Raw genomic sequence first — 23416 nt, forward strand, 5'->3', positions numbered from 1 at the left:
ACAGGTGATTCCACATGGTGGGATCCAAATGGTGTGGCAAGAAGTCCAGGCTGAGGATGCCGCTTAAAATTTTAGATAAGTTAAAATTTGTGCATCCGAAAAGGGTATCTAAAGTGCTTGATGAGTGAAAAATACTCGTTTTGTAGGAACTCTGAATAAGCAGTAAGGATTTCTTTTCTGAGCTGAGACGTAGCATGGCAAACATTGGCCTGAAAGATGTTGTATAAAGCAGTCAGAGGTGTCTGTGGTTTTTACGACAAGGAGGTTGTTTCAGGTCTTTCTGGCTCAGGCCCCGTAGGTGGACATTTTCCTGAACGTGACGTGATTGTTGCTCAGTGCTGACATTAAAAAGTGCTGCAGCAGTGCTTCGTAGGCTCATGGATCCTACTTACATACATCCCCACAACACCTGCATTTGTAAGTAGCAGAGTTTCTGGGCAATTAAATTAAATACCAGAGACATTTTAGCTTCACATCAAGGCAGTGAGCTATCAGCAGAGTGAGAAATAGGATCAAGCCATTATAGCAAGGGAACTTGTAAAAACAGTTATTGACCCTGTCCTAAGTTACTTCAGTGCATTTGGTGATTTGGCCATACTAATAAATTTAAAGTATTGTTTAAATGTATTGTGTATTCCTTCATACAGATGATGGCATAACACAGGTTTTGTGCATTTCTTTTCACAGAATATTCCCATACCAATTTTAAAAGCTTTTGCAGAAGCGCTGAAAAATAACACCTACGTGAAGAAGTTCAGTATAGTTGGGACACGGAGCAATGATCCTGTTGCTTTTGTAAGTACTGTCAACTCACTGACATGAAGTTGTGACAGGAGCTGTTCTTGGGCAAGGTATTTTCAGAGTAACTGACTGACTGCTTTTGCACCTTATGTCGCATTTGGCACATTTTGCACCTCTGGTGTTCGGTGCAGGTGTCAGCTTCAGGAGCGCTAGTGAAAGCCAGGACAGGCTCTGGTTCCCTCGCTTCCTTTTTCAGCTGCAGACATTTCGGGGCACAATTCTTTAATCCCATTCAGTCTCCTATTCATCCTCAAGGATCTCCTGGAAAAGGAGCAGGAGACAAGAACCGACTCCTAGTGACGTTGCATAAAAGCAGTTTGTCTCTCTTAATTTCTCCTACATCAGGGCCCACCCATCTCCCCCCTTGCACACGTCTGCTCTGGCTCTCTTTCATATATTCCTTTGTGCAGACCTGTGCAGAAGCAGGACTCTGCATTTCTTATGCGTGGCCTCTGTGGGTGATGAAGGGTCTTTTTGGCTGCTGTGAGCAGTATTAAATATCAGTGGGATGCAGAGAGATGCTGAGTTGTTACACCTGACCCTCGTGCTGCCTTCCAGGCTGCATCTTTGCACACTCCTCCAGCACCACTGCAAGCAATTTTTGCTCTTCCTCACCCAGGCTACCCCTACCTACCTCCACACACACATGTGCACTCCAGTTTCCTGTTAAAAAAACCTTTTTGGAGGGTGAGTACAGCCCTTGCATTATTTCAGGCACTCTGGACTGGGGAAGAAGCCTTGTTTGAGGGCCCATGGGGCACTGCAGAGAGCTAGAGGAGCTGTGGAACCAAGTGCCGTGTGAGTGGGTGCAGGCCAACCCTGCTGCTTGGCCATCACTTTCTGGTCCTTCTGTTTCATGATGTAGATGGGTCCTTCCATGCTACTTATGAAATGAGATGATTAGATCAAGTCGGGGGGCGGGGTGGGACTGTGCCAGCCCACTTCTGCTCTTACCTGCTGAGGGAAGCAGAAGTGACGAGTGTGGTTGTGATGCCACTTAGGAGGACGTCTTGGATGTGGAGCATCCCTTATTGTTCAAGACAGACGCAGCTCTCTCTGCGTGCTGTGATCGGAAGCATCTTGGCCCCGTGCAGAAGGAGCAGTGCAGGCAGGGAGCTGGCCGGGCAGGAGGCAGGGCTGACCGTGCTGGCTTTAGCAGAGGGACAGGTGACGCCGTCACAGGGCAGCCACAGGTGCGCACTGCCGCCTTTTGGGGTAGCCTTATGGGTTTCTCCAAACAAGGTTTTGCTGTGGCCTCCAGCATGCTCACATTCAAGAATCCCCCTGCAGTGGGGGGAACCCTTTGCACAGAGCTCGTCCGTCTGGTGTCAGTGAAACTTGTTGGCACACGGGGTCCTCCCAGTGTCCTCCGCAGGCAAACGGGGTGTAACCGCTGCTGCTCTGCCCTGCCCTGCCTGTCTGCTGCCAGCTCTTCCCACCCGCCTCTGCCCACAGGCACTGGCAGAAATGCTGAAGGTCAACAACACGCTGAAGAGCCTGAACGTGGAATCAAACTTCATTTCTGGGTCGGGGATCTTGGCTGTTGTCGAAGCGCTCCAAAGCAACACATCGCTGGTAGAGCTGCGCATCGACAACCAGGTGAATGAGCGTGCACGAGCAGGAGCTCCGATCAAGCGAATGTGTCCTGGTTGCGGGAAACTGCGTAGCTGGTCAGGGTGCGGGGTGGCAGCCCTGCCAGGCTGCTTTGGAGACATTTCAGCCCCTTGTTTCTGCTGCAGTCCCTCTCATAGGGACTTAAATAATAATGTGTATTCAGTAAAAGTGAAATTTTTGCTGCAATGCTTGGGAGAGCGAAGGAGAGCTCCAGAGCGTGCAGTGGTACAGATGCCGTGGCAAGTTTAGCTGCCCCAGAAAGCCAGGGGGTAGTACTGAAGTAGCTGAGCTATGGGGAGCTCAGGGACAGGTGACTGGGAGTTGTAGTTTTTCCAGACGCCTCTTTGCTGCAAATCCGTCCAACAAATAAAGCCTTTGGACAAGAGGACTTGTAGGCATGTCTGCTGGAGGAGCTGGAGCTGCTCAGTTGTACCAGGAACAAGCCAGTGGTTTGTTTCACCAGCTCCCAGTCAGAAACACCAAATGGACCAACAGGTTCAAAGAAGGAGGGAAGGGTTGGAGGTGGCAGATCTAGGTGCTTGCCCTCAATCACCCTCTGACCTGACCAGCTTGCTTTTCTGTTTTCTGTTTTCAAAAGAGCCAGCCCTTGGGCAACAAAGTAGAAATGGAAATCGCAAACATGTTGGAAAAAAACACCTCCCTGCTGAAGTTCGGGTACCATTTCACTCAGCAAGGTCCCCGGCTCCGTGCCTCCAATGCCATGATGAACAACAATGACCTAGGTGAGTCGGGCTGGCTGCAAGCCAGGGGGTGCGGGAAGGTCCCTCCCTCTGCCTGCGGGAATTCCTGCTGGTAGAGGGGCAGAACTGCTCACCTGAAGGCTCCAATGGATGTGCTTGTATTAGGAACGAGCCCTTGAAGGGCCTGATGATACCTTGCCCCTCAAGGAAGAAATCAGCTTCCACTGACTGGCTCCCTGACGCAGCTGCCGTCAGCCAGGCAATGGGTTGTGCTCCAAACCTGGAGACACGGCGCAGCTCAAACTCCCAGCAGAGGCTGCGTTTTTGGCAGTAACAGTGGGTCTTGTTGGGAAGGCGCGAGAGCTGCTAACGTGCTTCAGTACGGCACGTGATACAGCATATGGCACATGGGGTGCGAGCTGCCGGCACTTGTGATTCCTGCCAACTGCTTGTCTTCCTCCAGCTTCATTCCCACTTTAACATGGAGATGAAAAGGGGTAGAGTTGAACTTTGACAGCAGTGGGACTTGGCCCATCCCCTTCAGCAAAACAAATTGGAAAGTGTTTCTAGGGAGAGGTTGGAGAGCCACATGGCTCTGAGTTATCTTTAGACTCTCAATGAAGTGATCAGAAGCGCGTGTGAAGCAGAACGCGGGCAAGTCTGCAACCTGCTGTTTCAGCCGGTGGGTGCGGCAGAGGCTTTCCATTGTGTGGCTACAGGCTGCCGCAGAGCACTGGCCGTGGGTCCAGCCACGCCGTGCCCAGCAGCTCCTCACTGCACAGACTGGGCGGTTACAAACACGACAGCACCAAGCTCCTTCTCCACAGCGGTGGACGATCTATCTGGGAGGAATAAGTACAAGTCTGCAGATTGTCTTTTTGGTACATTAGGGAGAATGGCTTCTTTGGGAGGGGTTTGCAAGACTTGGAGGCTTGCAGGGACACCCCTCACCTGCTGCTGGGTTCTGCCTGAAACATCCACAAAGCAAGAGCTAACAGGCAGGGGTTGAGGAAAGACCTAAGACCTAAATGCCAGCCATGAAGAAATGGTGGAGCACTGGAACCACGTATTTTAATCTGCATATGGTTCACCACAGACATGGTCTTCTGTCCCTTTGTGAATTAACTTTGGGTTTAAAAGCCACGAAAAAAGAGTTTTACTTAAAACTGCTGCCATATTTAGACAGATGACAAATACATTATGTTTTAAAAATTAAAAAAATCTTGGTTCTGCCAGCACCGTGCTCCTAGGAAGCACAGCCAAGCACAGAGGTATGCACCAGTTCTTCAGGGAACACATGGAATACTCAGCACTACGCTTCACTGCATATTTATTCTGCCAGTGGCTGCATTCCTGGTCACTAGAGAGCTGTACCAGGAAATTTTCTGTCCTTTAGAATAGAGCAAGGTTTTTAATGACCATGCAGCACCTGGCATTCAAAGTAATCAGCTGGAAGATTCAAATCTAGTGTTTTAATTGTTCCCGCTGTTAAAGAGAGGAATTCACAACTTCCTTTTATGGGACTGTTGTGCATTTTGCCTCCTTGACCATTAAGATCTGCACTTTTTGTTCTGGTTCTTGTTTGCAGCTCGTACTCATTGGTCTGATGGTCTCTGGCAATAGCATCTCAGCTGTACACCTGGACAATGTATAAGTATAGAAAAACTTTATTTTCCTGTCAGCAATAGCTCTCTGCTTGTGCTCTGCTCCAGTGCTCTTGCCTACCATCACCTGATGCTACCAACTACTCTATAGTTGCTGTTCTCTGTGATGCTCTATATGAACCAACTATGAAGGCTTTTATGTTCATCCTCATGAGCTAACGTCTGCTTTCTCTTTCTACTTTTTTTCCCCTTTTTTCCTTGCACACATTTCTTGAAAAGTCACGACTGTAGCTGTCAGAGCTGTAAATCAACTTTAAGAGTAGATATGAGACTGCTCTGACTATGTTAACCATGATCAGAGGGCTGGAGGCTAAGGGCTTAAGATTATGAGAAAACATAGTGAAGGAAAAACTGTGGCATCCATCTCCTGCTGTCTTTACATCACTATGCTTTGGCCAAAGTCAGATAACAAACTGTGAGAAATACAATTGACTGTAGAATAAGGTATGTTAAGGCTGAAAGTCACTTCTGGCCTTAAAAATGCATAGGGAGAGAAACCTCACCTTACCTTCCTTGATTTTAAACTGTGGAAGGCTGTGCCTGCTGCTTAAAGTGGTAACTGAGAAGCTGATGCTGTCCTGTTCCTTTCCTGGCAGAAAGTCCGTCTCTCGGCTCCTTTCCACAGCGGGTAAGCCCAGCCTACCAACCGCACCTTCCCCTTGCCGTGACTGACTCCTCTTCCTCTTCTTTTTCAGTGAGGAAGAGAAGACTTGCCGAGCTGAACGGGCCTATTTTTCCCAAGTGCAGAACTGGAGTGTAGTTCCTGGCGGTGGAGGTCATTCCCAGTGATCTGTGCTGCACTGTGGAAATCTAAAGGGGATAAGTGCCTTGACAGAGTATTTGTGGTGCCTCGCTTCTGTTTTATGCACTAAGAGTTTAAATTAACTAGCGGCTGTAGTTGAAGATTTTATCCAGTAGGACTGTTGATGTTTTCTGTAGAGCTGGAAACTATTCAAGCCAGTAACAAGCTGCCAATCTTATGCAATCTCAGTTTAGAGTATATCCCAGTGTAAAAGTGACTCTTAATTAACCTGGGACCTAATTTTTCTATAAACTTCCTGCACGGTGTTTCTTACAGTTAGGATGTGGTGTGCATGGGTGAAAGATACAACTGTTCCACACAAATTACAGAAGTATTAAAAAAATACTTTATTTTTTTTTCCAAATTGATCTCAAGTAACTACAGAGGAGCAACTAGTTTAACAAGCACTTCTACTACCTGGAAACATGGCTGATTTCAAGAATTGTGAATTACAACTTTTTACTGACATTTGCTCAGTCAATTAGTTGGAGATGCTGTTTCAAATGCATCCCTGTGTTTCTTAGAAAAAACTGATCTACACCCCCTGATTAAATGGAACTTAAGGCCACCAATTATAAAACAGTCTCAAAAATTGAGCTGTTTAGAATGGGTTAATATCACTCTATCCTGTGCATGTCTGAAGACAGCAGTCACTTCTAGAGCTGTGATGCAAATCCTTACCCCACAGAGATGGCCTAACTAATGAGCAAACCAGAGCCCTCTCTTCTAAGCCCTGCTCCCTTCAGTCTCCTGATGTTAAAACCATGTGCCCAGATATCGGTTTGAAGCAAGTAAAATTCTCGCTCTTTACCGGTTTGTCTAGATGACCATGCCCATTACCTAAATTTTGTTCTGCTAGGGATTGTTTCTTTTACTGCCACCCCTAATGTCTGCATAAATGCAACAAGAGATGCTGTCCCCTAGAAAAGCTGTTCAGTGAAATACTCCAAAGCTGAACTTAGACTGTGTACAGTCTGACAGCTTTTTGTGGGTCTCCTACCCGTCACCTAGCCGGGGAGGAATTCCCCTCAGGCTTGCACAGCTCCCTGATGTGCAGTGGATTGGACCCGGCCCTATCCCATCCAAAACTCCTGCTGTTAACGTGGGTGGGATGCTGCTTGGTAGGAAGAGCCTCCTGGCAGAAGCATTGCTGTACTGAAGCCTTATTCTTGGTCTGATGACAACTTGTCCTAGAAAAGGTTCTCACTTGCTAGATATGTCTGTACACTTCTATTAAGAGTCAAATTTTGCAGAGTTTTATACATATTCCAGCAAAAGTCCCACACATTTCTTCAGAGTTGCTGTGCAAATACCACCCACGATTTAGCTCTGACCAACAAAGCAGGGAAACACTGTACTTTCAGCAATGTAGAAAACATATTTGTTGCTCTTCACATCTTAATAAATGCGCCAGTGGTGTCAAATAAAATGCTTCACTATAGCTTCTTCCCCCCATCCCGCAAGCTCCATATAAGAAACTGAAAAGAGTACAGAAGAAAAATACTTGAAAACATATTTAAAGAAAAAAAAAGGAAGAAATTGGCAGACAGCCTCTTTATGCCATATGTACTGCACAGACTTCTGAACGGTCAACTAAATCATCAAACCAGAGCCTTCAGCTGAGCCATGCACTCAGATTTGTGCGATACAGGCTCAGCTCTTCCATTTGCTTCAGGAGAACATAAATTAATCTCATCCTGGGAAATCCTGTGATGGCACTGAGAAACCCAGACATGTAAGGAGATGCATCCGCAGAGCAGGGAGCACTACCATGGATACTACAATAGCATTTTTTCCTGAATGAAAAAAAATAGCCCTGAAAAAAAAAAAAAAGGGCAAGAATGTTGTCCTGTTTTACTGTAGCAGCATCCAAGGTAACCATGCAGCCCACACATACATTAAGCTGGCAGATCTCTTCAGGTTCCTCTGCTAATCCTTATATAGCTGCTTTGCTGAAGGATGCTCTGGAGAGCTGAGAGCTGTGCAGCAGAGATAGGCTGTGCTGAGAGGTATCGGGCTTTCTGGTGGAAGGCATCAAGTTGTGCAGCAGTGGAGCTACAAAATGGTGGTATTTAGGAGAAAATGGATCACTGTTTGTCTCAGCAGCGGAAAAAGTAATCTGTTGACTGCAGCACTTGGCACTCATAGCCGATCCTGTTTAACTCTCGCCTCTCCTGGAGCTAACATGCCTCCTCCTCTCAGGGATCACCACTGACCTGCCTGGATCCCGGCACACAGCATTTCACATGGCAAGGCCTTATTTGTATTAATCTGACAAAAACTAATCCAGAAGCCAGGATACAGGCAGTGCTTATGGGATAACTTGCAAGAAGAAGGCTAAAGATGTGTCTTACCTTCCTCCCCTCCCTGCAGCGCAGGAAACCTGGCTTTATGTGCCTCCATTGGTACCTCTCAAACCTTTCAGCTCCCTTGCCTTAGCGCAGCAAGGACCAGGAGAGGCCCTGTGGTGCCCCTCTGCCTTTGAGGTAGAATCTCCAGCTGCCAGGAGCTCTCAGCACTATTGTAGCTTGTAGCCAGGCCTGCCACATGGCAGACAGCTAGCCAGGTTTTGGCGTTTAGCTCTGCAGAATTAAGCACCTCCAACATACAGGTGAAGTGTATTTGTGCAGCACTTCAAAAATTACGATGGAAGCACTAAGGTTATTTATCATCATAGGAGTTTCAGAAGTTTACATAGAAAATATAATTGTTGCCAGTCTGTACTGAAAAGTGGTATAGAAACAGCCTTCCAAATAGATTACAGTGTTCCAGACTTGCTGATATACTGAGTTATAAAAATGTGTTCTTTTTAGCCTAATATACGAAGAAAAGAGAGAGCATACTATGCAAGTTGAGGCACTCCCATCAGTGCTCTAGACCAGGCCTCCAAGTAGACCTTGCATGTTTTTCCAGAAATATTCCAGTCCTCAAAAGCACAGAGGTTAACTGGCCAGCAAAGCCTGGGAGGCAAGATGCCAGAGGACCATGGGTACTGCTTCCACTTCTACCGAAGATGTCTACTGATGGGAATTTTCTGATTTCTTCTCCAGTATGGATTGTGCACAGATTAACTGTTAAATACCATCCTAGAAAGATTCCCAAAGGAGACATTCATAAGCTTCAAAGCTTTGCGTCATGAGAGGAATGGTCATAAAGACAAGTGCTGAACTCTTGATTTCACAGTAGTGATACTGCAAGTAAGAAGAAATGCTTGCCATGGCTTTAATGAACCAATGCCCATGTTGCTAAGTTGCTAGTCAAGCCAACAACGAGGCCTTGCTGAATTCATAGCACTGGGGGAGAAAGTTACAATCTATATGAAACTAACATTGCCCTGTCATTAAGCAACTGCAGAAACCTGAGTAAACCGTTATTTTGCTTTTAAAAGTAGTTGCCAGTAAAAATCCCCAACAAACCAGTTAAGTGATTTTGATTTCCTAATGCCTATTTAGTACCAAGAATGACAGTAAGTTTCAAAGACATTTTTCTGTTAAGACACATCTTCTACGCTATTAATAAAACCTTTCTGTACATTCTACAGCATCAGGCACACAAAGCATCAGGCAGAGAAGTATTTTGAGCTCATAGGCTGTGGATCCCTTCAAAGACAATTTCTCCACTAATAGGAGCTCGAAATTGCATAAATATCTCACAGCTTTTGAAAAACTAAACCCATATTTACAAAGCATGGATGCTCCCCGAATCTTGAATTATTTAACTTGGTTAAAGGATCTTGCATCTCCTTATCACTGTTGCTGACATTTATGCACATGTCAGCACCACTTCCAGTGTCCTAGGGCTGGTATTTTGACAGTCTGTGTTCCCCTCTCTGTGTGTCTCAGTTTCAACATGCTTTGAGCTGTCAATTTTTTCTAGTGCAAGCAGAGCTAAGCCCTGGATATTTCATGTACCGACAAGTTGAGGGAAACAATTCTTGGGGAGACAGGGCACTGGAATGAGGATTAGTTTTGCTGTTCATCCTACAGATCACACCCAAGTGGATGTGTGGGCCTTTGCACCAGTTACACGGGGGGTCCTTACGCTGCCTTCAGCCAGTTTTACACAGGAGTCGGCTTAGTGACTTCAGGTAACTTCCCCTCGGTTCTCACTGGTGTAAAGCAAGCGATGCAGGCAGATGGTGTTTGCGTGGAAAACATCTTCAGCTCTAATCTGGTCACGTACCTGCATCCAACTGATACATCCCATTTTCACACCCTAGCACTAACTAATGAAGCAAATGCATGATCATGGGGAGGTCAGACAGATCCATCTCCATGCAGGAAAAAAAGAATGAAATTGGTTTTATGTCCCTTCAGCCTCTTTTGAATTGTGAGCAGCTGTGTCCCATCACACACACTCTGCTCCAAAATCCCCATGGTAGAGGCCACAGTACAAGACTGTGCACAGGGAGAGAAATCCTGTAGTGCTGGTGATGGGTTGGGCACTCTGGTAATTTATGGTCAAGTAATGGATGGTTTTCAGGGCATACTCTAGCCTTGAAGGCAGCATATGAACAAGATTTTCCAAGCCAAAACATTTTCATTATTTCCAAACCTGACTGAGTAACAGATAGGAATCTGGTTATAGAAGCCCTTCACATTAGCATGTGTCAGATTAGCTAATGAAACAGCTTAATCTTTTCCTGTGTCCAGCACCCTTTGTGAGACATGTTCAATAGGTACCCTTGGCCGTCTCCTTGTACATTCACATTCCTCCTTAAGTGTCTGTCCTGAAGCCCTTGAAGTCACCTTAAGCTCTTTCTCTTGACAAACAGGACAGCAAGCTGTAAGACCTTTGTTGTGACAACTTGGACATGTCAGGACAAGCTGCCGGCAGTGCTGGCTGGAACAAAGTTTATACTGGTCCCACAGTGTGCCACAGTATCTGCAAGCTGGAGGGAGGAGGAAAAGAAAAAATTAACACCCACTTGCCCCATCGGTCCCCCTTGCAGAAGGTTCTCCGTGGCACCAGGGGGCTGCAATCTTTCATTTAAGTGGCTCTCTATTGTCTTCCAGGTTTTTAATTCCTGCTTTAGCTTGATCTTCTAGAAGCTAGTTAATTTTTAACTTCTGATTTTGATGTAAAAAAAAAAAAAACCTTAGGACAGCTGTCTCTTAAGACAAGGAAAAAGTGCTCACTAGTGCTTCCTCTAGTTCCAGTCAAACATTTAAAGATTCTTGCTGCCAAGAGAATAAGAAAGATATGCTGGTGGTAATTAAACCAGTATACAGGAACGTTGCCTACTGGGGAAGGTGGTGGCATGGGACTCTGCCTAAAAGCAATGGCTTGTGCAGATGGGGTGTCATTTGCAGACCTGGAAAAGTCTTTCCACAACATCAGACAGGTTTTAACCCTTTAACTGAAAGCTACAGCCCAGTTTAGCTGTACCATCAAGAAGGTGCCTACCCCAACACTTCCCCTTGAAACTTCTGCAGGGATGCCTGTGACGTATCCAGAGTGTGTTCTGTTTCTACACCAAGCCAGGCACCTTCAAGATGTGTACAGTAACTGTAGAGTAGGAAGGGGGGGTTATGCTCAGAAAGTTACCCACTCAGAGAAAAACCAGCACTGCTTCCTGAAAGAAGGTAGAGCCAAATTCCACATATTTGTACCTGGGAACTGAGAAGTGAACAGATACTTCATTTGCAGTATCTGAAGAGCAACCCCAGCCAGAAGACCAGGCAGCATTCTTAATGACTTCAGCTAGAGGTCACTGAAATTCTACAGAAACTTTTAAAGCATGAAAATAACAAAGTGCTGTAGAGCTTAATGCCACCACTCTCCCAGTGCCTGGTGGCCTGTGCTGATGTTCTGTGAGATAACTGGAGCACAGAGCAGCTGAGAATAGAACTATTTAACAGTTTGGTCATTTGACCAACCACAGTCTGATCAGCGCTGTGGGCAATGACAGTGAGAGTGCTGCAGATGGCTCATAACAGCAGCTGCTCTTGCAGGGGATGTTTCCTTTTACTGCCCAGTTTTAGGGAACTCTGTTTAGTGACCCCCTTTTCTGTAATTTGTTTTATGTGTTAAAGCCACAGAGTTGATGACCATCATGGAAAGTGACAGCACTGAAAGATCAAAGTGAGTATGAGGAAGAACTACACAGCCAAATTTGGCTGATCCTATCCTGCACATCTGTGTGGAAATGATTGCAATAGTTCCCCAGCCTTCTGCACTTACATTATCTAGTCCTACCTGAGATGATATCCTCATTGGAACAAATGGCGTAACGATCATCAAACACAAACAGCTTCCCCCTGTAGAATCCATCTGGAAACTCTTCCAGGTACTTGTGAATTCCACCTTTTAGTTGGTAAACCTCTCTGCACACTGCCTGTTTAAAGCATATTAGCAGAAAAGCTGAAGGAGACAGCGGCAGTGGTGGTGTGCCAGAGTTCCCAAAGCAAATGTTGTAAATGCCGGGGTCAAAGAAAAGCAGCAGCTTCTCAGTGACCATCAGATGGCACTGTGTGCACCCACAACTCTAGGCAGTGCCACCAGGGACTACTGGGCAGCTCCACAATGCTGGCTTGTTGACATTAATCCAAAAGTCCATTTAATGTTACAGTTAAAAAAAGGCTGGTAACCTTCTCAGCTGAGGGAGGCTTGCTCCATCACAGATCAAATGCTCTTGAACCTCTCTGAACTGCTGCTTATTCTTGTTTTATGTAGTGAGCTATCAGCAGGAGCAGAATTTCTCTGGGTTCATATTTGTGCAGCAGAGGAAAAAAAAAAAAAAAAAAAAAAAATCAAGGTTTAAATCTCTGGAGAAGGATCCAGAAGAGTGGGATGGAAAGCACAATTACAACAATGCAGTGTGCATTATAGCATGGATTTCCCACAATACTGGGAAAGCACTGGCTGATTTTCACCACGTCGAGATGCTCTAGCTCTGCAGTAATGACTGCAGAGCATAACCTAGACAGAGCTTGTGGAAACACTGCACAATGCTCTCAGTCCCTCCTAAAGCACCGCTACAATGGGCACGGCAGACTTACAAACACCCTTTCTCAGCAAATGAATTATATAATTACTTTCAGAGAGCAATCACTGATGTGACACTAGTCCATGCAGATGATCCCGAGCTGCATTAAACTACCCACATTCTTTGCAAACAGTGTGAGGCAAGTGTGTGTCAGAGATATTCATCTCCCCACCTGCTCATTGAGCAGTTTTTACTCAGAATTTACCAGCCAAAGAAAGGACGGCTGCCCCTAAAGCAGCCTTGAGACTTGTGCCCTCAGAATGACACCTCACCTTGCTCCGTAGATAAGCAGAGCCTCTTTCACAACGGATCCCTCCTGTGCAGTACATCAGGATGCGCTTGTCTCTAAAAAGCTCCAGGTTTTCATCTATGTAGCTGGGAAAATAGCTGAACTTCCTGATATCTGGAGCCAGACATCCCTGGAAATGTCCCTGCAATAATAACAGATGGCCAGCGACTGGTTACAAGCAGTATTACGTGGTCTGTGCCTCGAACTAGAGAAAGTTAACCAACCTTTAAGGCAGGACTCTCGGCTCACTGCAGCTGCTTTGGGCAGATCCTCAGCTGCATTTATGCATCAAAATACCTGTTAAAATCTGTAAGAGGATTCTGGACACAGCATGTCTCCTCATCCAAACCATACAAGAGGGAGCTAAGCAGAACAGAACTGTCAGAGAGAGGACGAGCCATAACAGTGCTGGAGGGTGTGACAGCAGGATGCCCCTATTCTTTATGAGATCTTGGACAAGGCAAAAATGCTGGAAAACATCCTTACAATTTATGCCACTTTTACTTCAAACTATATGGTATTCACTGCTGATGTTGTATGGACCACTTTGTCTTCTCTCTGCGGCATGCTGTGTAAGCACTTAGCCAGGCAGGCTCCATGCTGCGTTGCTGAGCATGTCCTCTGCTGCTTATGTCTAATATTCATTACTAATCTGAACTTTGTACATATTACAGTCAATGTAGAATATGGATTCTCTTCTTCCAGTAAAGTTACACCCTCACAATGTGAAATGCTTCCCCCCAGAATGTGTAACACCCTGCAAGAACCACACAAACACTTACTATTTTACTTTCATAGAAGTTCCTACAGTCCAGCAAGATGGTATCACTTTGTCCTTGACTTGCCTGAGCCAAATACTGTTCTACTTCTCTATGAAATTCCTGAGGGGATAAATGGATTCCTTTATCAAAAACAGAAAAAAAGGAAAAGAGAGAAAGTGAGAAGCAGAAGTACAAAATAATGTTATGTATGATCTCATTTATCGAGATTCTCCTCAGATTTCCAATCAAAAATTTTCTGTGACAGTTCACAGACTTTTCATCCCAACTCAACCAGACAAGTTTCTCTCTGTTTGGCTCCCTATTGGCAAATGAAAAAACACACAACACTGTTCCACATGACAGAAGCAGCAGCAGACAGGTGCCTGTCTGTATGGTCTTTGTTATGTTCCCTGGCAACTCTTACAGTTGTAAAAGAAACAGTGAAAAATGTTTCCCTCGCTTTTGTTCAGCTTTCATTACATCTGGAGGTGCAGAAGCACACAGAAATGCTATTTTTTCAATGAAACTCTTCTCTGTTGATAGAAATGTAAATTTTCCATAAGCATGTATCACTTTCCATACAATTTCAATTTACGTAAAGTTTCTCAGCTTTCAGGTTGCTCAGGACTTAGGACTTCCAACCTAACTGAAAACCAAAAAACCTCCCCCACTAAAATCCCACACCTTACTAAGAAATAACCCTACAAACCACCCACCCAAGTAATGGGAACCATCACCATAAAATGCTGTAAAATAGGAGAAAAAAAAAATACGTCCCACAAACTGCCAAAAAATGGGGAAAAAAAATAGTCCCCTGCCAAAACTATTGAAAAACATAGGGAGGGGGAAAAGCACAAAAAGATGTTGTGGAAATCTACCACCAACAAAACCTCTTGGTGGAAAAAAAAGTCCCAAACTGCTCTGCTAATTGCTATTTGCTGTGGCCCCACTTACCACCTACGTGGCCAATGCATAGCTAGTAACATCTTATTGGGCATAATCCATACTAAGCAGCTACAGGTAGGAGAAAACAAATGCAGCCTATGTTGGAGGAGTGGCATGATTCAGAACCTGGCTCTGCTTGTAAAAGTCAGGAGCTGTTAACACCAGTAAAGCCAGGTCAGCAGTCCCTAGCACAGGAACATGTTATGTATTTAACTGTAAGCTTCAGCAGGATTCTAGCATTTTCTAAGAAAAGCTCTCAACAACCACAGCACTGGAATCCACTGGATCCACAAGAGGACTTCGTGGAAAGCTCTTCCTCTACAGCTTGGTTCTTACTGCAAGCTAACCACAAGGCAGCATTGGAGCTTTTTATATGGTATCATTTCTAAGTAATCATAAGCTTGTTTAGAACAAGTATGGATACATTCATGCACTGAAATGTCTAAACATCATACACAGTGTCACCTCACATCTGCCTTTAGCAGATGCCTAATGACTTACTCCCTAACTAAAGGACGAGATGTGTCTCTACCCCAAAATAAGGTAACTGCCTGGTGTCATTTGACCTATTACTCCTTGCCACAAAACAGAAAGTTAACTCTGAACTTTTTTGAGGCAGCTAAACACTTAGCAAACCAAAACCTGGGCCAGCAAATTCCCTGCACCAGTAAATTTGACTACCAGTGAGAGATCAGTTTCCATATCTACTTCTCCCGTGTCCTGGCCACCAGGCAGACAGAAATGTTTTTGATGAAGGTATTTTATTCTTCACTTACCTCTCATTAGGGTGAGAGGCTTTATTTTTCATGAAATCAACTTACCAGTTTCTTTATAAGACACTATCTTTGGATCAATGCCCATAGGTACAATTTCTTTGAATACTCCAACTCGAAGATCTGGGAAACAGTGAGCTCCTCCTGCACTGCTCTGAGAAATTAAACACAAGAACAATGCACCAAAATTTGCCAGGTGACAAGATTAAAATTATCCACTTACTTTAATTTCTACAGATCACTAGAATATGAAAATGTCTTGGTGTCTCAGGGAAAGAAATGTCTCTCCTGCTGAAATCCACACTCTAAATCCTGAGGGTTAGGCAGTGGACCCCTGCCACAACCTTGCAAGTGGGTGTCTTCGGCCCAGTGACTACTCTGCACATCAGAGAGGCACCATATCGCATGAGGTGCAGAGTCACTGAGGAGTGGGAAGGAGAACAGATCTTAGAAACAATGTCACTAGCACCTATCATGAGAAAGTCAAGGCCCCTACAGAGCATGCTGACCCTGACAGGAATATTAAATAATCTCCAGTAACAGATCATGTTAACACATCTGGGCCCTGCAGTTCTCCTCAGCTCCCCTGACCTCCAACACAAGCACAGCTGGGCCTCTGCTCATGACGTGTGATGGGAACTGCAGTGGTTCATGGGTATGGAAGAGACATTTGGGAGGTCAGCCAGGCTCAAGGTTTGTCAACAGTGGCGTCTGGCACCCCCCAGCCCCCCAAGCTCAAGTGCAGGATCTCCCCTTTGGAGTCTGTTTTGGTAGGCACCACACTGCAGGCAACGGGAAGTGAGAATTTCTGCAGGGCTGAGCTTCGAACATGGCTTAGGCACTATAAAGCACATAAACACTCGAACAAAAGTGCAGTGCTGTGCAGCACGGTCCCAACTATCACAGAAATCAAACTGCACCAGCTACAGTGGCTAGTGAGTATTTTCATAGCCCCAAGTGCCATTTTCACACCTCTAACACCCATGTTTTCATGGCACAGGACCCAAAACCCACCTAGTTGGGCACACGGCATGCAGAGAAACTGTAAGACAGAAAATACCATAATGTACTAATACATGACTGTCAATGCCCAGAGAGATCATGCAAGGTTGGAGGTTTTGCCAAGGTCAAGGTAAAATTCTGTCCCTGTTTTGGTTTTGCATCTACGCGTCACTTTAACTAACAGCTCACACTTACACTTGAAATTCAGCCAAGCACAACAGACAGTTAAAGAGCTAAGACTGATTCAGCACAGCAGCTCTACATGGGATTTGAGTTTCACTAATTCTCTTTTATCTAGTTGTTTATGGAAAACAAGAGAGTACTCCCTGCAAATAAAATGGAGTGGAAAAGAACGCTAACAAAAGCAGCAGCTTTCCTGCCTCACAGAGGGAGCAGTCCCTACAGTGCTGGGGCAGCCAAAGCCTATCCAGATGCCACACAGTGCCAGCCACAGCTGCCATCACCAGTTCAGGACAGCAATCAGCACACATGCTCAGGCTCAAGCAGAAGTTAGCACCTCACTCTCCCTCCAGTCAGGCACTAACTAGAGTAGGGAGAAAGCTCTTGACTCTGCCCGTGTATTTTCTTGAGAAGACATCCAATTCATGGAACTGACAGTGCACCTAAATGGACACCAAAGCCTGCATGTACCTAAACTAGCAGGCTTCTAGGCACAGATCTTAAATCAGGGTGAAGAGGAGGGTGTGAAAATACTTGCTTGGGTAAGTGTACATTGTGATGCCTTGGTTTTGGCAATCAAGTTGGAGTAAATGCTTGTTGAAGAATGGTGGGGCTGAAGCACAAACCCTCATTCACCTGTACGGGGGACTTTGCAACTGCACCCATAGCTCATGACAACTGCTACTGCTGGTGAAAACCAGCAGAGAGATCTAAACAAAGTAAGGTCAGGAACCCTTGGCTTAGAGCAGTGCTGGGAGAGCAGAACCACTAGAGCAGAAGTTAACAGTATCAAGATTAATCAAGAAGCAGTGTGCTTATTTCTCAAAAATTAAACATCCTGCATTAAGAATGTCTATGTAGAAATTTTTTTTTTCATACCTTGAAATCCTCTCGACACAAAATGTCTTTGAACAGAGGCTGGGAAAGCATAACTTCAATGTAGAGATTGGTAGCTACTTTGCTTCCACCAACTGTCCCATTAATCCCTTCTGAAGCAACTCGTACCTGGAAGGTTAAGAGGAGAAGCTGGGGCTAAGGCTTAGTAATAGCAAAAACATATCACAGTGGAATTAGTAAAATATAACTGGGAAAAAAAAGGCAGACACAGAAGTATGCCCAGAAGAGAAACTACTCAGGAAGGAAGGAAAAGATGGTTATACTGAAGTTGAACATTAAGAAGTAAATAAAATAGGAATAAACCCCCAGCAATCACTTTTGAGCCATTTCAGAATGGACATAAAGGACAGTCAGAAAAGTTTGTGCAATAAACAGAGAAATGCTAACTGATTAACAGGACAATCCTGCAGTCAACATTAAAATTCCCACTGGAAGTCTGCCTCAGGAAGAACAACGGGATTATGCTCAATGATTCACACAGCTAAAAGGAAAATGTGAATATGCGTAATATTGCATGTAATTTTAAATTTCGGTGTGAGTCATTTTATCTCCAGCACTGACAAATGGACAAAAACTCTGAAGAGGTGAAAAAAAAAAAAAAAGACTAAATATAATAAGTGAAAAAAACCCACTGTTTGAGAAGGCAAATTCTGTACCTGTCTTGGAAATGAAAAAAAAAAAAAGAGAAAAATACCAACCACCAGTCAAGACAGCTGAGCAAAAAAATAAGTGAATGCACTAGGACATTTCACTCCCAGACCTGTGCTGATGTAGAACATGGAAGTGCCTACCATTGGCAGAGAAAGGGATGCTACTTAGGAAGACAAGTCAAAGATAAAAGTAGCCTCCTAGTCTGAGTTGCCCTCTTGAAAAACTCTTCTCCTCACAGCCAGCCTAGGAACACCAGTTTGTGAGGCTAAGAGTCACCTCTGCACACAGCCCCGGGAGGCCAGCTAGAGAAGCCAACTCTCCTCTTTGGTCTCATCTTGTCAGGAGTGAAAAGAATGCAGAGGCTGTGCAGGAATGAGCACTGCAGTCCTGTGGTGTGGTCTGTGGGTCGCCCTCATCCCATTCCTGACAGTATGGATTGCAGCTCGGTGTAGCGATTCTGATCGGGAGACCGCTGCGCATTGAGGACTTAACCTGAGAGAGCCCACACCCATGCTGCACGGTGCTGCACCTCCAGCTGGGCCTTTGCGCCGTGTTGAGCTGCATGTATTCTTTAGCCACAGGATAAACCCAGCCTGACAACCCTAACGGAGACACTGCGTGCAGCTCCCTGCTGATACCAATGACTATGCCACCTGTGTGTCCTTGCCTTTATCTAAAAGTGCACCAAGAAGTTCTCATATGAATATCCTTTCTGTTTGACAGTAAGAGTGATGAAAAGACTTGTTTTCCTGAAAAACAGTTTGAATGACGGAAATGGAGTAACCCTTGCAGGGACAGGGTCTGCACAGTGTGCTGTGCATGGATCAGAGGCTCGCTCAACGCTGCACAACTCAGTGTTCCCACCATCAAAAGCAATACAAGATTATCTGTATTTTCTTTGTAGTGTTAGCTCTTAAATAGCATTTTAAATGATGCTTCACAGAGTCTGAGTGCCTTTCTTAATGAAATCATAACAGACTAGCACCTTATCACAGAATCACAGAATGTTAGGGATTGGAAGGGACCTCAAAAGATCATCTAGTCCAATCCCCCTGCCAGAGCAGGAACACCCAGATGAGGTTACACAGGAAGGTGTCCAGGCGGGTTTTGAATGTCTCCAGAGAAGAAGACTCCACAACCCCCCTAGGCAGCCTGTTCCAGTGTTCCATCACCCTCACTGAGAAGAAGTTTCTTCTCATATTTAAGTGGAACGTCTTGTGTTCCCGCTTGAACCCATTACCCCTTGTCTTACCATTGGTTGTCACCGAGAAGAGCCTGGCTCCATCCTCATGACACTCACCCTTTACATATTTCTAAACATTAATAAGGTCACCCCTCAGTCTCCTCCAAGCTAAAGAGACCCAGCTCCCTCAGCCTTTCCTCATAAGGGAGATGCTCCATTCCCTTCATCATCTTTGTTGCCCTGCGCTGGACTCTCTCCAGCAGTTCCCTGTCCTTCTTGAACTGAGGGGCCCAGAACTGGACACAATATTCCAGATGAGGTCTCACCAGGGCAGAGCAGAGGGGGAGGAGAACCTCTCTTGACCTACTAACCACCCCCCTTCTAATACACCCCAGGATGCCATTGGCCTTCTTGGCCACAAGGGCACAGTGCTGGCTCATGGTCATCCTGCTGTCCACCAGGACCCCCAGGTCCCTTTCCCTGGTTATGGTGCAAAAACATTTGGTTCTCCATATGCCCCATCCACCAAGCACAGAAAATGTTTTGGTGGGTTTCTTTTTGTGTATGTTTTGGTGGATTTCTTTTTGTGTTTTTGTTGGTTTTTGTTAAGAACATAACCATTGCTTAAAACCTTACCTTGCCAGTGAGATGCAGATGCTGGCACAGCGCCTTTTGCCAAGCACAGAGTTTCTCTGGATCCTTCACCTCACAGTAGCAGTAATACAGAAGTACTTCTCCCACCTTGCTGTCCATGGCATGGAAAAGATGAACAAATACGAAAGGGAAGTTAGTGTTGAAAGCGCAAAAATGTACTATTGCATTAACCCTTTAAAAAGCAGACAATTTTTTTCTGCCAGATGTGGGGAGAAAAACAAAACAGCAAACAAACTTTGGAGGGAATAGCACTGCTGGGTTTGCTTTATTGTGCTCTCCTCAAGTTTCCCTCAACACAGAGGACAAAGAACTGCTGTTTTCTGTGCACACAAGTATCCCATTAAATGCTTAATTTAACAAACTTGCACTTGAACATGCAAGCGCTTGAGCTATCTAAATTTAAAAAGCCAGAATTTTTGGTGAGGTTGTATGTGCCAGCATTCCGAGCAGCACAATGCAAACCCTCTCAGTCAGAAACATTTTCATGAACCTATTTATTGATAACTAAGACGCCCTTAAGGTACTTGAACGAGCAGAGAAAAGGGACCTGCGCAGAGCACACCCGGCTGTTCTGCTCTTTTCTGTTATGGCCTTTCCTTACTTCTGGATCTAAGCCGTCCAGTACTACCTGTAAAAGTCTGCTTTAACAATGCAGGATGATATAGCTCTGGTAGTTCAATCCTCCTAAGTTCCCACCTGCACTATCAAAAACATGCAGCGCGTTTTTCAGCACAGCTGTAATTTGCATGTTTTGTATGGGCGTGAGCAGTTGTGAAAGGAATTAAAACAAAGCAAGTGACTCCTGCAGGGTACCTACACCTTTTGATCTAAAGTACCCTGTTTCCCCCAAAATAATACAGGGTCTTATATTAATTTTTGCTCCAAAACATATTACTTTTTTACATGTATAGCTGCCTGGGCAATATTTAAATTGAGTTTTTAAATGAACTGTAACTAGGGCTTATTTTTGGAGTAGGGCATACTCAAAAATCCTGAAAAATCACGCTAGGGCTTATTTTTGGGATAGGTCTTATTTTCAGGGGAACAAGGTATCTCAGGAAGGCGTCCAAACCGTCTGAAGATCTCAAGGAGAACCAGAGAAGTCTCTTTCTGTATCTTAAAGCGCCACTTGACTAAACTTTGCGAAGAAAAAGCGGCGCTGCGAGAAGATCATACAAAGCGCAGCGCCCCGATCCCGGCCCGTACCGCACCCCAGAGCGCCCGGGGCCTCCGTTACCTGGTCAGGTCACCGTGGCTGACGCGGCTCGTGTCCGGGAGCGCGCAGGACACCTCGGCGCCGCCGCGGGAGCGCCCGTCGGGCCCGTCCGCCGAGCCCGCGGCACCCGGGCCGCCCGCGGGGCTCCGTTCCGCGGCCGCCTGCTCCGCCTGCCGCCCGATGTCCCCGCCGTGCTGCAGGGCCACATGCCGGTGGATGCCGGAGAGCTCCTCGAACGCCAGCCGGCAGCACCGCCACCGCACGGCCGCCCCGCGGGCAGCGCCCGGCACCTCCCGGGCTTGCACGAACAGCGAGAAGGCCTGAAACGCACCGCAAGGCCGCCCGTTACCGGTGCTCCCGCCCGGGACCCGCCGCGGCCCGCCCCCGCTCCCCCCGGCACAAGCGCGGGCCCCGCAGCCCGGGGCTCCCGGCACCGGCCCACCTTCCTCCGGGCGAAGGCGCGCTGCTTCCTGCCGGCGGCGCCCTCGGCCGCAGCGCTGCCCCGCGGCGACCCCGGCCCGGGCGGCGGCGCCTCGTCCGGCACCATCTCCGCGGGGGGCGGACGCGCCGCTGCCGGACGCGCCGCTTCTCCTTCGCGCCCGGCCCTTCCCGCCCCGGCCCCGCTGCCCGGAAGTCCTCCGGTGCCGGCGCGCACGATCATAGAGCGGCGAGCAGAAAGGCGCCGCGCCGCGCACCCTTCGCCCCGGAAGCAGAGGCGCGGCGGGCCGGAAGCGGGCGGGAGAAGGAGCGCGTTGCTCCGTGGCCCGCGCGAGGTGTCCCGTCCCGGCGCCCCCCCCGCCTCCCGACATGTCGCGGCGGCGACACAGCGACGACAGCGATGGTGAGCGCCGCCGCACCCCCCGCGCCGGGCCGCCCCCCCCGGCCCCCACCCGCGCCCCCCCGGGGTGGCGGGGGCGGTGCAGGCCCGGCCCGAACGTCCCGGCGCGGGAGCGGGGCCTGGCGGGATGGAGGGCGGGCGGGCGGTAACTGTGTGCTCGCTGTGTTGGAGCAGGGCAGCCCCACAAGAGGCGGAGGACGTCCGAGCCGTCGGAGATCGAGGAGAGGCTGGAGTCGCTGATCTGCAGGGTGGGAGAGAAGGTAGGCGGGCCAGGCCTGAGCGGCAGCTCGGGAAACATAAAGTGGGTTTTTTCCCTCCTTTCTCTGTGTTAGCGGCTCCTCTGTAGCAACTCCCAAAATATATATATATATTTTTTTTTTTTTTAGTGAGACGTTGGGAAAGTTGTCAGCTTTTGCAAAACCACGCGATAATATGGGCAAGTGCTTGAATAGTCTGGTATCTTCCAAGCAGTGGTAAACAGCCAGCGGATAGTTATCGCTTTGTGTCTGCGGATGTTGTTGCTGGTTCCAGCCGGCCGCGGATGTGGAGGAGTTACCTGGGTCTGCCTGTGGCACCAGCTTCAAGTCCCGGCAGGATCTGAGGCTGACAGAAAGGGGTTAAAAGGATAACGGCAAAAATAATGGTGCACTGAAAAACAAGTCGGGAAGGTGTTTTGTTTCATGCTGTATCATTGATCGAGGCTCAGTTGCCTTACCAAGGTGTCCCTGAGGCCGTCTTAGATCTTGTGTCCCAGGGGAGCACTGGAGTTCTGTGTGGGGGACGTGGGTGATCAGGTGCAGCTCTCTTGAGAAGCAGCTGCTTCTTTCAGGCAAGTGCGAGCGAATCTTTACAGGTAGTGGAGTCAAGTCGTTGCTCTGAAAAAAGAGGTGACATAAAAGGGTGTTCTCTCCTAACTTCCTTGTCTTCCCATGAGAGTCAGGGGCTGGTTCATATTGCCTGGTTGATGATGGAACTTTTTTTTGATATTTTCTATTTTAGAGTAATTCATCTTTGGAGAGCAACTTGGAGGGCCTAGCTGGTGTTTTGGAAGCTGATCTGCCCAATTACAAAAGCAAGATACTAAGAATACTATGTACTGTGTATGTATGCTGGAGATCTGGGAGCGTGGGAGGTGCTTTCTTTTCTGTGCATAAGTTTAAATGTTTAAGGTAGTTTAAATGCCAAGTTTGTGAGCACTGTTGTAGTGTAGAGTTCATTTTACTACCAACAAAAGAAATAGAGGAATAAGCTTGTTACATACTAGGTATAATTCAAGGAAAATACCTCTTTACATTACTTTGACTTGAAGTGTGTACAAAAGCTCAATGCAGTTACAAGAAACCTCAGAACTGCTATTCAGTAGCAATGTGAACACAGTGATGCTGAGCAATATCCTGTCTCCCAATTAAATGCTTAAGAGCACCAAAGCTGTTGGCTGCTAACACTTACTTAGTTTT

At 46.7% G+C, this 23416-nt stretch overlaps 3 protein-coding genes across 4 annotated transcripts in view; 2 read left to right on the forward strand and 1 right to left on the reverse strand.

Moving 5' to 3' along the window:
* TMOD1 (tropomodulin 1) overlaps positions 1–7011 on the forward strand; it is a 29104-nt gene extending 22093 nt beyond the window's left edge. Inside the window, exons 7-10 of the mRNA XM_065656323.1 lie at positions 688–795; positions 2257–2400; positions 3014–3158; positions 5476–7011. Of these exons, the coding sequence (XP_065512395.1) occupies positions 688–795; positions 2257–2400; positions 3014–3158; positions 5476–5540 (462 nt within the window). The 3' untranslated portion in view covers positions 5541–7011. The remainder of the gene's footprint in view (positions 1–687; positions 796–2256; positions 2401–3013; positions 3159–5475) is intronic.
* Positions 6787–21668, reverse strand: TSTD2 (thiosulfate sulfurtransferase like domain containing 2). Its single transcript, XM_065656322.1, has 9 exons — positions 21564–21668; positions 21143–21441; positions 19888–19996; positions 17400–17525; positions 15387–15492; positions 13642–13760; positions 12843–13001; positions 11781–11919; positions 6787–10473 (listed from the first exon to the last, which is right to left on the reverse strand). The coding sequence occupies exons 1-9, from the start codon at positions 21666–21668 to the stop codon at positions 10214–10216; spliced, it is 1422 nt and encodes a 473-aa protein (XP_065512394.1). The 3' UTR covers positions 6787–10213.
* A 177-nt stretch (positions 21669–21845) lies between these two features.
* The window catches only part of NCBP1 (nuclear cap binding protein subunit 1), a 32043-nt gene continuing 30472 nt past the window's right edge, over positions 21846–23416 (forward strand). For both annotated transcript variants that reach the window (XM_065656861.1, XM_065656860.1), the window contains exons 1-3: positions 21846–21962; positions 22134–22219; positions 22959–23059. In XM_065656861.1, coding sequence (XP_065512933.1) covers positions 21929–21962; positions 22134–22219; positions 22959–23059 — 221 coding nt within the window. In that variant the 5' untranslated portion in view covers positions 21846–21928. The remainder of the gene's footprint in view (positions 21963–22133; positions 22220–22958; positions 23060–23416) is intronic.

Source organism: Caloenas nicobarica, chromosome Z (genome assembly GCF_036013445.1).
Source record: "Caloenas nicobarica isolate bCalNic1 chromosome Z, bCalNic1.hap1, whole genome shotgun sequence".
NCBI classification, from domain to species: domain Eukaryota; kingdom Metazoa; phylum Chordata; class Aves; order Columbiformes; family Columbidae; genus Caloenas; species Caloenas nicobarica.